This window comes from Crocuta crocuta, unplaced genomic scaffold (genome assembly GCF_008692635.1).
Source record: "Crocuta crocuta isolate KB4526 unplaced genomic scaffold, BGI_CrCroc_1.0 scaffold125, whole genome shotgun sequence".
NCBI lineage: Eukaryota > Metazoa > Chordata > Mammalia > Carnivora > Hyaenidae > Crocuta > Crocuta crocuta.
In genome coordinates, this window is record NW_027531143.1 from 2,511,665 (window position 1) to 2,525,646 (window position 13,982).

Here is a 13,982-nt window from a genome sequence, read left to right on the forward strand (position 1 = left end):
AAAAAAAAAAAAAAAAAAAAAAAAGCTGTATTGGAACATAATCATGCCCATTTGTTTATATTTCATCTATGTTTTTGCATTACATTGGCAATGTTCAGTTAACTATGGCAGAGTATATGTCCCACAAAGGCTAAAAAATTTACTGTCATTAAGAAATGTTTGCGGACTCGTGTTCTAATTTATTTATTTTACTTTATTCTTTATATAGTTTTCCACTTGACTACTGACTTAAAAAAATTCAATGAGGGGAAGGAGGCTGATGGGCATGAAGGAGGGCACTCGTTGGGATGAACACTGGGTGTGATATGGAAACCAACTTGACAATAAACTAAAAAAAAATTCAATGATATTTTAATGATACTTTTTATTTCTAAGTTATCTGAGTTTGTCTCATATCCACCTATGAATGTTCTATCTCTATGTTTTCTTTTCCTTGTAATACAACCAACGTGTTTTAATTGGATCAGAGAAAAAAAATAACATGCTGGAACTAAAAGAAGCAGAAATCTGTGCTTTAAACCACGATGATATACTAACTAGCTTTTCAACCTATTATTGTTTTTCTATCAGGTACAGAACCATGGCAGTAACAACCAGATTGTCATGGAATGAGGAGAGAAGCCTACAAAAGCTGCTTGGAAACGTTTCCTTGAGACTTCTTTCTAAGTCTAGTGTCCACGAACATTTGTTTAATAATTGCCAGCTTCAGGGATCTACTATAACAGTAGTTTACTTTTCTAATATTATTATTGGGGTCTTTATACCTGGGCATTATCCTACAGCCAAAGAGTTTAGCGAGCCAATATCCTCCTTCTGTTTTTCATTTCAAAGACATAAAGCTACAGAAATGACAACTGTAGTTCTAGAGGCAGAAGTGAAAATTATTTCTGGGGAACTGACATTTTGTTCCTTTGATGAAAAGATGCTCAGTATAGATCCAAGCAAAGCCAAACTTTCTATGCATCGTTCATTAAGCTCCAAATTAAAAATGTTCTACTCTGGCAACACATTTTGTGAATGTGAAGTTTTTCGAGTCGAAGGTATGTTAAATGAGATAATCCTACACTGTGGTTCTCGTCTCTCTTTGTATTTGTTGGTCATCATTGAGCTACAAGAACAAGGAAAAATGAGAGGAACAGTCCGATTTCATGCCATCAAATTTCTCTTTCATAAACTTCAAAATATAACCTGGGAAGCATAAATTTTATGAGGTATCACCCAGAAGGTATAGGCAGCTTTGAGGAAAGGAGGTTGAGAAGTGTAAGTGGAGAGATAGAGAGATGAAGATGGAGAGCAAGCGAGAGCCGGGGTTTATTCTGACACATGGTCCCTTTTGGGTCAGCTCTAGGACCTCCAGGTATACGTACCCGAGAGTTTCCAGAGTGAGTTAATTATCCTCCATGGAAGGCGGGGAATAATTTTCTCTTCTCTGCTCATTAGGTTGCCAACCCTAAGTCCTAACTGGACAGCTCAGCCCTGGTTTTTATAAGCAGACTCGCTACCCCATTTAAAAAGTTGACTTGAGCATATTTAGCCAGACAGGTTAAAAAACTTATTATGCTATGTTTGTTTCCTACAGGAATTAAGGATGACACCACCTATGTGAGCAAGGTGACAAGAACTGCGAAGTAAGTTAGGTTCTCGGACTATCTATTACTCACTTTATTTAGAACACTTCTATAAATGACACTGGAAATGAAAGAGTGAAATAAAAATATAACTTGGGTGATAAAAATAAATTACAATATTATTTAAATAATATCTTTGAGGCAATTTACAACAACAGCAAAAATAGAATCCCTACCAACCGTGAACCTTTAAAAATCTACCTGACAACAATTTGACTTTATTTTTCACTGTTTTTTTTTTTTTAATATTTTTATTTATTTCTAGGAGAGAGAGAGAGAGAGAGACAGGGGGAGCAGGGGCGGGGCAGAGAGAGAGGGAGTCACAGACTGAAACAGGCTCCAGGCTCTGAGCTGGCAGTCAGCACAGAGCCCGACGCGGGACTCGAACACACGAACCGCGACATCATGACCTGAGCGAAAGTCGGACGCTTAACCGACTAAGCCACCCAGGCGCCCCTTAATTTTTCACTTTGAACTAGCTAGATTTAAAGTTTTCCAGACAGAAAGGTCTAGATGGCTATTTCAGATATTTCCTTTGAAGCTTTTACTTAAGAACACAGATTTGGGGGAACTTCAGTAAGTTTTAAAAACAACCCCCCTTTCCCCAATTTATAGATAAATATCTGTGTTGCGTATATTTTATTTCTCCTTAATATAATATTATTACTGAAATAACACACATCTTCAGTGTTGTTGATATTTCTCAGACTTGTGTCATCAAGGCTAATAGTTTAGCAGTGATTTGGTTGCTGGTGAATGTTTAGCTTTATTAAGATATAGATATATGCATTTTCTTCAAGCACAACATGCATAACCGTAGACCTTTTCGCGTCAGATGATACACGTTAATTCCCAGATAATATGTACGTATTTAAAACATACTTGTAAAGGGACGGAAAGAAGGTCCAGGAGAATCACGCTGTTTTTATGGGGGTTTGGCTGTTTCAAGTTCTGCATGTTATTTCACAGGCACAGGAATCAACTTCTGGAGGAACTCAGAGCCTTCAAGCCCAATGTAGACTTGATTTCAGAAATTCGTATTCTCTTGCTGGGGCCAGTTGGATCTGGAAAGTCCAGTTTTATTAATTCAGTGAGGTCTGCTTTCCAAGGCCGTCTGACTCGCCAAGCCATAGTGGGGTCTGATGACACCAGCATTACTGAACAGGTAAGTTACTTAAGTATTGCCTGAGGATTTTGTTTTATCAATTACAATTATTAGATTTGTTCATTTCTTTGCCATTTTCTCTAGGAATGTTAACCTCCTTCTTACCTACAAGCAATTAAATGCTAAATCAAATGTAAAACAGGAGTACAAGCTGAATCAGAATGGCCTCCATTGAGTTGTTTTTTACTGAGAGGCTTTCCATGTTTACACACACATTCTTCATATAACTGAGAAGAATGCTTAAGTTTGTAGAATACAGCAGTAAAATTTTAAAAGTTTTGTGTAAGTCCATTATATTAGAAATGTGTTTTTGCTTATGTCCCACATGGTTTTACCTGGATTGAAATTCTTTTCTCTTTTTTTGTAATAAAATAATGAAAATTATGTATTACAACACTTTTCCATTTTACAAAACCATTATATAAGGAATGATCATGAGGGGCACCTGGGTGGCTCAGCCAGTTAAGTGTCTGACTTCGGCTCAGGTCATGATCTCACGGTTCGTGGGTTTGAGCCCCATGTCGGGCTCTGTGCTGACAGCTAGCTCAGAGCCTGGAGCCTGCTTCAGACTCTGTATCTCCCTCTCTCTCTGACCCTCCCCTGCTCACACTGTCTCTCTCTCAGAAATAAATAAAAAACATTAAAAAAAAAAAGAATGTAATTGATGAGTAAGTAATAACTATGGATTTTATTTAAGCTCAGCTTTTGAGAACACATTATTTTAGTATTTTGTGTGATGCAATGGGAAGTATGGATAAAGGGTTTCTAAGGCATCCCAAAATGTGGCGGCTGTTGAGCAAAGACACTGGTGCATTGGAGTTGTGAGCTGAACTCTTCTCATGTAACATCATTTTTAATTAAGAAGACAATTGGCAGACTTGCTTATTTATACTTAGCTATTCAGTAGAAATTCATGGAAAATGCACTAAGTGGGCATATCATGACAAGAAAAACAACCAATCAACATTTGTTGCCAATGATAACATTTGAGTTTTAAAGAAAAAAATAGAACTTTGGGAAGCTTGTATCCACCACTTTGAGCTTCATAACTTCCCAAGACTTAAAGACTTATCTGATAAGATTAGCAGCACTAGTAACAAACATGATGTTTTAATATCGTCGGCTGAAATGTGCCTAGGCTGGAAGACCTAGGGAAGGCAGGGAACCAATATTTTCAAATGACCAAATGCATCAAGTTGCTAAGTCATGCATGGATACAAAATATATTCAAAGTGTAAGACAGATCACTGAATTTAATGTAACTGAGTGTGAAAATATCACAGATTCCACACTGTAGCTAACCTTTGAGAAATTATCACTTGTTGAGCTTTGATGCATTATTAATGAGGAATATCCACAATTTTCTGAAAGCTGTTAAATGCTCTCTCCTTTTTCTTTACATATATACACGGGAGACTAGATTTTCTTCATATACTTCAATCAAAATGATATAGCACAACAGACTGAATTCCGAGGCAGATATGGGAATCCTGCTATCTTCTATAATTCAGATACTAAAGAGCATTGTAAAAACTAAATCGATCCTGCTGTTTTTAATATTTTTTGGAAAGTAATTTTTTTGGGTAAAATGTTATTTGGGTTAACGTGCAATAAATTCACAATTGCATTTTAAAATGATTTAAGAAATATTTAAAATTATTTCCATTTCAGTTTCTAGTATGTTAAATATCAGTAGATATAATCTACATAAGTAAAAATATCTTCGAGATTCTCAATAATTTTTAAGAGTATCAGGTGATACTGAGACCAAAATGTTTGAGGACCACAGTTTTAAAATATTAATCACCCTATGCTCATCCTATTGTCATGTCTTGAATGCTAGTTGAAGAATGAAATTTTACATTTAATATACTTTGTTTTATAGTACAGAACATATTCTGTTAAAGATGGGAACGATGGCAAATCTCTGGCATTTAGGTTGTGTGACTCCATGGGGCTACATGAGAAAGAGGGAGTAGGATTGTGTATGGATGACATACCCCACATCTTAAAAGGCTGTGTGCCAGACAGATACGAGGTAAGAATTCTCGAATCTCGAAAACCTTTTAAATCATTTCCATCAATGCTCTTTGTTAAATGTTTTTTACCCCATAAGACAATTTCAACTGTTGTAAGGTGTGTTCAACATCAACCAACACTTCTCTTTTTTAAATGAATAAATATTCATAGAAGTAAAGTAGAGGAACTTATTTTCTCTGGCATTAAGAAATATAGGCTGGGGTGCGTGGCTGGGTCAGTTGGTAGAACTTAAGACTCTTGAACTCAGGGTCATGAGTGTTAGCCCCACACTGGGTGTGGAGGTTACTCAAAAAAAAAATAATAATAATAAGGTAATCTAAAAAAAAAAGAAAAAAAAGAAATACAGCCAACAGCAGTATTTTACTCATACAGATCCCAAAAAAGTTCAGGAGATGATTGTTCTTATATCACTCTTTACAATAATGTAAAATAAGTAGAAAAGTAGTAATTAACCTCATGCACTTTTTTGGTCACTTAGACAAAATAGTGTAACAATTAACCAATTTTTGTCTAAGTGTGATGTTGTTATACTCTAAGTATTTATGTTTCACTACTAAAATGCTACCTAAATGCCTGTATCCAAAAATTGGCTTTGCCAACAAGTAGATGTGTACTCATAAAGAAGTTACATATTTATCTCTGAAAGTCTTACTTTTTTTATGTCGAAATGTAGGTATTAATAATGCCCATTTTGTAGAGTGCCTGAGAAGGTAAATGAGATGATGTACCTTAAATTCTCGAAAAGTCAACCAATATTTTTACCTTTCTTTTAGGCATTGGGCATTGAGGCATACAATCAGCCTCAATTTCTAAACAGTGACTTTGTTGCCTCTCAGTTGTGCTTGATTGGAAACCTTAACTATGTACTCATATATTTAAAAAAATCATTATTAAAAACCTAATTTGTGCCAGATACTATGCTGGTTGAAACACATAGTTGACTAAGAACATAATCCTTATCCTCACAATTTAAGGAGACATGAGAAATATGGAGGTGGAACAGAGCAGATAGGAGACCCCCTGAGCCTACTAACACCTTCATTTTTCACAACAGAGAGGCAGTCAGTTCAGTTCAGCATTGAAACATATAGTTAAAAAATAATGAACCTAGCCCTGTATTGTATTTTTAAATCCATTTTCTTAATCCTAGAAAAATTATTGTTTTGTGGTATGAAGATGTTAACTTGGAACTTGGGTTTTTTCCTCTTTCACTTTAGTTTCTTTTTCTTCTGTAAAATTAAAGAAATTATAGTATTTCATTTTTTATGTTTTAATTTATTTTTTTAGTAATCTCTACACCCCATGTGGGGCTCAAACTCACGCTCCTGAGATCGAGTTGCATGCTCTTCTGACTGAGCCAACCAAATGCTCCTATAGCATTTTATTTTATTTTATTTTATTTTAATCTATTTTAAATGTTTGTTTATTTTTGAGAGAGAGTGTGTGAGTAGCAGAGGGGCAAAGAGAAGGAGACAGAGGATCTGAAGTGGGTTCAGTGCTGATAGCAGAAAGCCTGATATGGGAGTTCGAACTGACTAACTCCCGAGATCATGACCTGAGCTGAAGTCTGAGGCTTAATGGACTGAGCCACCCAGGTGTTCCCTATAGCATTTTATTTTAAATGGCATTTTTTCCTCTCCTTTTTTCTCCTCTGTCCATTAGTCCATTTAAGTATGTGAAATGTTTAAAGTCTTAAATAATGTGTAACCAATGTCTATATTCTTTTTTTTTTTCAGAGACTGGGATTTGAAATTAGCATTTTTTTGAGAGAGAGCATGTGTGCATGGGTGCATGTGCACACAAGAGTGGGGAAGGAGCAGAGAGAGGAAAGAGAGAGAATCCCTAGTAGGCTCTATGCTGTCAGTGTGGAGCCGACTGTGGGGCTTGATCTAAAGAACCATGAGATTATGACCTGAGCTGAAATCAAGAGTGGAACTCTCGACCGAGTCACCCAGTAGCCTCTGAAGTTAACTTTTTAAACAAACGTTGTTTGTATTTTTCTGAAATAGTTCCACTATGGATAACGTAAAGTATAATTATAATTTTTGCCAAAGCAATTTTCTGTAAGAAACATAATAACATTACAGTCATAGTAGAGAGAACATATGGAAGCGGGATACTAATTAGCCTGGGGAAAGAGTGGCAAGTGGGAGGAAAGTTTTGGGTTGGAGGTTAGTGGTAGTTGCATTTCAGGCATGAATGTGTTTTAACAAATTCAGCAAAGACTCTCGAAATGTTACCTTATGTTTCCATTACAGTTTAGCCCTCATAAACCAATTACACCCGATGATCCTGCCTTCATCACCTCTCCATCATTGAAGGACAGGATTCACTGTGTGGCTTATGTCTTAGATATCAAGTCTATCAGCGATCTCTCCTCTAAGATGGTGGCAAAGTTCAAACAAGTTCAAAAAGAGGTCTTAAAGTGTGGTGAGTCTCATTGTCCTTATTAAAAAAACCTTTACTTTGAGGGGCACTTGGGTGGCTCAGTTGGTTAAGTGTTCGACTTCGGCTCAGGTCATGATCTCGCAGATCATGTGCTCAAGCCCCAAGTTGGGCTCTGTGCTGACAGCTCGGAGCCTGGAGCTTGCTTAAAATTCTATGTGTGTGTCTCTCTCTGCCCCTCCCCCACTCATGCTCTGTCTCTGTCTCTCAAAAATAAATAAGAACATTACAAAATTTTTAAACATTTTATCTTGAAATAATTATGGATTCACAGGAAATTGCAAAGAAAGTACAGAAAGGTCCTATGGACCCTTTACTGAATTTCCTGACTCCTAGGCTGGTTACTAGCACTAGTAGACAGAGATCATTTACGTATTTTATGTCACGTGTGATTTTCCAGTGGCTCGATAGGCAAGTCACCTCACATTATCTGACCTGACCAGAAAGATCAAAACCAGAAAATTGCCACTGTTATGTGTGTGTTTAGCTCTGTGTCGTTTTATCACATGTAGAGATTTAAAAGTAGTTAAGTGGATTGCCCTCATTTATGGTGTGGGTGCTTTTCAGTCTGTTGCTTTCTCACTGGATGTCAGGGCAATTGGATTTGTGTGGGAGCCCTTTAGGATTGGGATCTGTGTTCTTTATAGTTCTGTGATTCTCGTGGTCATAATCCCCACTGGTTTTCAAGACCAGACATTTTGCCTTTCTGGTGTCAGCCCCCAGCTTTGGGTGCCTGATGTGGGGCACAATCCTTTCATTCCTTGAGAAAAAGTTCATATTTTTTTGGATCTCCCCTGATTGTGGGGTGACTGCCTATGGAGTGGGATCCTGGGCAGTGTCTCTGCCTTTCATACCCTTCTGGATGCAATGGTTTTGTTTTTTTGTTGTGGATATGCTATTCATCTAGTTCTTAGGTTCTTTTCAGAGGACAGTGATTCCATACGGAGCTGTAAATTTGTTGTGTCTGTTGGCGGAGATGAAGTCAGGGTCTTCCTATGCTGCCGTCCTCAGCTTGTCCTCCATGAGAATTTTAGAATTAACTTGTCTATTTATACAAAAAGTCTTTATTGGGTACTGATAGCAATTACATTAACCCATATATAAATTTTGGGAGGATTGACATCTTTATCTGTTGAGTCTTCCAACCCATGAACATAATATGTTTCTTCATTTATTGAGATCTTTGATTTCTTTCACCAGTTCTCCACAGTTTTTAACATTCAAGTCCTGTACATGTTTTATTAACTCTATACCTAACTATTTAATTTTTTAAAAAAGTGGTATCATGTTTGAATTTTGGTTTCCAGATGCTTATTCCTGTATATCAGTGTATAATAGAATTTTGTATGTCAGTCTTGTTTCTTGTGACCTTGCTGAACACACCTGTTAGTACTAGGAAAGGTATATTTATCCCTTGGGATTTTCTTACCATCTTAAACAGGAATAATTTTCTCTTTCTTTTTAATCTGTATGCCTTTTATTTCCTTTTCTTGTCATATTTTTCTGGCTAGCAGTTACAGTACTGTGTTGAATAAAAGTTGTGAGAACATGTACCCTTGTGGTGTTTTTGATCTTAGAGGGAAAGTATTCAGTGTTTCACCATTATGATGTTAGCTATAAGTTTGTTTGGTTTTTTACAGATGTTCTTTGTCAATTTGAGGAGGTTCTTTATTCCTAATTCTCTGAGTTTTTTTTTCTTTTTCTTATCCTGAATGGATGTTGAATTTTATCAAATAATTTTTATCCACAGATGGATAGAGTCATGAAAATTTTTTCTTCTTTATCTTCTTAGTATGATGGATTACATTGATTTTTGAATCTTGAGCCAGGCTTGTTTCCTTAGAATAAATCCCATGTAATCATGATACATAATTATTTTCATATATTGCTGAATCCTATAATAATATTTTATTAAAAATTTTTGTATCTATATTTATGAAGGATATTGATTCGTGGGTTTTTTTTTTTTTCCAGCTGCTTTCAGGTTTTGGTGTCAGGGTAACACTGGCTTCATAAAATGAGTTGAGAAGTGTTCCTCTTCCATTTTCTTGAAGGAATTGTGAAGAATTGGTGTTAATTTCTCTTTAAATGTTTGGTAGAGTCTTCCATTAAAATCATCTGAGTCTGGAGATTTCTTTTTCAGGGGTTTTTAAAACAAAAAATTTAATTTTAAAATAGTTATCAAGCTATTAAAATAATCTATTTTATATTAGGTGAGTTGTGATAGATAGTAGATTTTAGTTCATTTTATTCCATCTAAATTGTCAATTTTAAGTGTATAGAATTCTTCATAGCATTTCCTTATTATTCATTTTACATGTGTGAGGTCTGTAGGGATATCCCTGTGTCCTTCCTGATATTGGTGATTTATGTCTTGTCTTTTGTTTTTCTTTGTCACTATTTCTAAAGATTTGTCAATTTTATTTTCCTTTTCAAGGAACCATGTTTTTGTTTCATTTATATTTTAAATTGTTTTTCTGTTTTCAATTTGTTCTTTGATATCTGCTCTTTAGGGATTCTTTCATCTTCTTGATTTGGATATAATTAGCTTTCTTTTTTCTAGTTTTTTGAAGGGAAGGACTTCTCCCTTTCCCTTCCCTTCCCTTCCCTTCCCTTCCCTTCCCTTCCCTTCTTTTTCTGCTTTGTTCCTTTCTTGTCACCAGATCCAATTGGGATTCCTTAGTTGTGAGCTTCTCTGGCAGCCAATATAGTCTCTATGAAGTAAAAAAGGAAACCTAGAGAACTCAACCATCCTGTTGTTCCCTGGATCCTGAGGTCCTTAGTGAGTTTCTGTTATTCCACTATTTTCTCTACTTTTCAATGTTTGTGTTTGATTTATAGGTAATGTCTAGTGTTTCTAGTCGTATTTAGAAGGAAGAATAGGGAAAAGTGTATTGGCTCCATTTGGTCCAGAACTGGGAGACCTTTCACTGAATTTCAGGGGAAAAAAAAAAAAGAATAAGAAAAAGACAAAAATAAAACCAGAAATGAGATATTACTACTGGTACCACAGTAATACAAATTATCATAAGGGACTACGGTGAACAATTATACACAAAAAAAATAGAAGAAATGGATAAATTCCTAGAAATATACAACCTACCAAGACTGAATCACAAAGAAATAAAAAATCTGGACAGACCAAACATGAGTTAAGGATATTGAATCAGTAATCAAAAAAGCTCCCAACAAACAAAAGTCTAGAAACAGATGGCATCACTGGTGGATTCTACTGAACATTCAAAGAAGAATTAATAGCAATCCTTCTCAAACTATTCCAAAAAGTACAAGAGGATATTAGTCCAAAAAGTGGAAGAAGAATATTATTCAGCCATAAAAAAGAACGAAGTCTTGCCATTTGCAACAGCTTCGGTGGACTTCAAGGGCGTTATGCTAAGTGTAATAAGTCTGACAGAGAAAGACACTATATGATCTCTCCTATATGTGGAATGGTTAAAAGAAAAAAAAAACCCAACATGCTTATGGATACAGAGAACAGATTAATGGTTGTGAGAGGTGGGGATTTAGGTATGGGAGAAATAGGTGATGGATGCAGGTGGTCAAAACCTAAAAAAACAATTTAAAAAAGAGAATTGTTTGGGCATTTATACTCTAGAGCCCCTTGTTTAGTATAGCAATAGAAAGACTACTTAATATAATTTTTTGAAAAAAGCTGTGCAGTTTTATGTATAGAGGATTGTTTTAGTAACAAAGTAAATCTAGATTTTTTTTAATAGTCATAATTTTCATCTTAAGAAAGTTAAGTGCACTGAACTTTAGCCTCCTGTAGAATGGAAATAAGTTCTGAATCTAGACATTAGATGTATTCAATGTAAATATATGAGCATATACTGATCGACTTGAGTTTACAATGGGTTTATGTCCCAATAAACTCACTGTAACTTGAAAACGCACTTAATAGACCGAACCTACCAAACATCGTCACTTAGCCTAGCCTGCCTTACACATGCTGGGAACACTTACATTGGCCTGCAGCTGGGAAAAAGCATTTAATACAAAGCCTATTTTATAATAAAGTGTTGAATATCTCATATAACTTATTGAAGGCTGTTGTAAAAATGAGAAACAGAATGGTTCATGGGTACAGAGTGAATGTAAGTATGTAAGTTGTTTACCCCGTGATCACGTGGCTGACTGCAGCTCACTGCCACCACTCAGCACCCCAAGAGATATTATGCTGCATATTGCTAGCCTCAGAAAAGATCGAAATTCAAAATTTGAAGTGTGGTTGCTACCAAAATTATAACGCTTTTGCACCGTCATAAAGTAAAAAATTCTTAAGTCTAAACCGTTAGTCTAGTCCCATCAGGGACTGTCTATGTAAGCATTTAACAGCTCTAAAATTATGGTGGGTTATAGATAAGAGTGAGTTACAGAAGTGCTAAGGTTTGAAATTACTTTTTCAAGGACAGGCTGGGTGGCAATGCTTTATGCATCTAACTGGGCTGACTTAGAGCCTCGAAGAAGACATTGCATTAATTTTGAAAGAGGAGAATTGCATTTTACCAGAAGTTGAAAAGAAATTAATATATGTCAATTGAGAACTGCTATCAACACAAGCCAGGTTTTGATTGGCTAACTTTGCTACTTATTCCTCTGGGACTTGAATGAGGGAAGATGGCAAAAGCAATCATTTAGTAATAGAAATCACAAACATATGATTCCCATAAGGGGAAAATACTCAAAGCTCTTGTAAAGAAATCTCAGGGACATCCATGAATGGCATTTGGAAATTTTAGTTTATTAATATTTTTTTTCCTGGGGAAGCAGGTTTACCTAAAGAGGCCTTTGATTCAGTTGGCAGCCAATTGGGAGAGGGCAAGAAGTCCTTAGTAGAACTGTGAAATCAGTGTGCTTTGTTTTTACAAATTCTCTCACACAACCTTCTTCACTTTCTAGGGTCTTTTTTACTCTTCAATATCCAGCAACCCCNTCACTTTAAAACACACTATTTGGAATAGATGATTGCAACGTAGTGTGAATTCAGTTGCATTTAGAAATTATATCTCATGTTGGAAGAAAAGATCTTATCTCCTATTAGAAGAACTTCTGGTTCCATACTGACATTTACGGGGGTTATTTCATTCTCTAGATCTTCACCCCACAGAGAGCTGCTTTCACACATACTGAATGGCCTTGTTGACCCATAGCTGTTTATGATACAAAATAACTGATTTATCTCTTTGATATAGGTATAGCATGTGTGGTGTTGCTTACTAAAATGGGTAATTGCAGTAAAACTCTTCAAGAAAACTTTTCGAACATGGATAAATCTATGACTTCCCAAAGCCAGGTAAAGAATATATTTCTAACCAGACATTATTGTAATAGTGTTATATTGTGTGTGTGTGTGTGGGGGGGGTGTTCACAGTACAAACACACAGGTAAATGAAGAACTGGATCAGTTGCCTGGTTAATTCAAGTCTAGTCCTACTTTATAACAATAATTATCTGTGTTATAATTATATTCAGAAGAGAATTTATCAAGCTATTGATTTTTCAGTTTCTTCCTTGAATCATATTTGAATTTAGTCCATTTTCAGATATGAGTTATGCTTATTAATTTTTCCACAGATAATACAAGTCAGCAAAATGCTAGATATTCCTACTTATAATATCTTTATGGTTGAAAATTACACATCAGAGTTGGAGCTGGACCCATTTAAGGACACTCTGATCCTCTTTGTGCTGAGGCAGATGTTACGCCTAGTGAATGACATGTTAGAGGATATGCCTCTTGAGGAAACAGGTAATCTGGCCCCCTTTCCACTCCTGTCATAAAGCACGGGTACTTTTTAAAAATCCCTGAGTTCTATCTTACAGGATGGCTGGTGCCCACCTGCTTGCTCTAGACCTAACAACCATGTTAGGATATGTGCTTTGTTTCTATTCTTTTTTCTTTTGTGTTCAGGTAAAATTGTAGGGAGGTTCAGCTCTGCATGTGACATCAGTTGCCTTGATTCTGGTACTTGGCCCAAACCGGGCTTGGCATGCCCCGATTAGAGTCCACCTCTGCTGACGGCCTCCTTATGACTTCTGCTTTCATTTATGTTTCGCCTTCAGTCCCGGACAGTATCTAACTGATAGTTTCTTCTAGGATCAGTTGTACCTCAAGCTGAAAGGCCAGCCCTGAGCACAGGTGGGCCAAGATATGCCCTACTGTAGACCACCCTCGGTATTCCTGCACCACTTATGGTTTCAATGGCTGTGACACCTTTCTAAGCCTCCCCAGCAAAATTGACTATATCCTTATGTATTTGTCTTTAGCTCTTTATTTAAAACTCTATGTGAGTACTAATACATTGAATAATAATTTAAGCATGATTACATGGATATCCAATTCCCTGAATAGATTGTGGTTCTTCAAGAAGTAGGCTTTGGATTTTACGCACATTTGTATTCACAGAGCTTAGCACGTTGCCTGACGGAGCAGGCGTGCTTGCCAAGATGCATCCCTCCCAGCTTCCCCAGAGTGATAACACATACTTTACATTTTTCTCCTTACAGAGGGGAAGACTGGAAAAGAATGAAATGCCGGAGACAAGAAATGGACATAAAGGAGGGAGAATGTTTCACTTATCTCTGGATGAAGATATGAATGGAAGCGAATTAAAAAAGCAAATATTTCTTAAGGACTTACATGTTATTTCTGTGAAAAAAATAAAATTTCTTCCTTTAGTGCA

At 36.2% G+C, this 13,982-nt stretch overlaps 1 protein-coding gene across 1 annotated transcript in view; it reads left to right on the forward strand.

The window, feature by feature from the left end:
* IFI44L (interferon induced protein 44 like) overlaps nucleotides 1–13,982 on the forward strand; it is a 15,975-nt gene extending 1,993 nt beyond the window's left edge. Inside the window, exons 2-9 of the mRNA XM_077771026.1 lie at nucleotides 571–1,040; nucleotides 1,580–1,628; nucleotides 2,598–2,793; nucleotides 4,679–4,831; nucleotides 7,092–7,263; nucleotides 12,492–12,592; nucleotides 12,874–13,048; nucleotides 13,807–13,982. Coding sequence (XP_077627152.1) covers nucleotides 581–1,040; nucleotides 1,580–1,628; nucleotides 2,598–2,793; nucleotides 4,679–4,831; nucleotides 7,092–7,263; nucleotides 12,492–12,592; nucleotides 12,874–13,048; nucleotides 13,807–13,829 — 1,329 coding nt within the window. The 5' untranslated portion in view covers nucleotides 571–580 and the 3' untranslated portion in view covers nucleotides 13,830–13,982. The remainder of the gene's footprint in view (nucleotides 1–570; nucleotides 1,041–1,579; nucleotides 1,629–2,597; nucleotides 2,794–4,678; nucleotides 4,832–7,091; nucleotides 7,264–12,491; nucleotides 12,593–12,873; nucleotides 13,049–13,806) is intronic.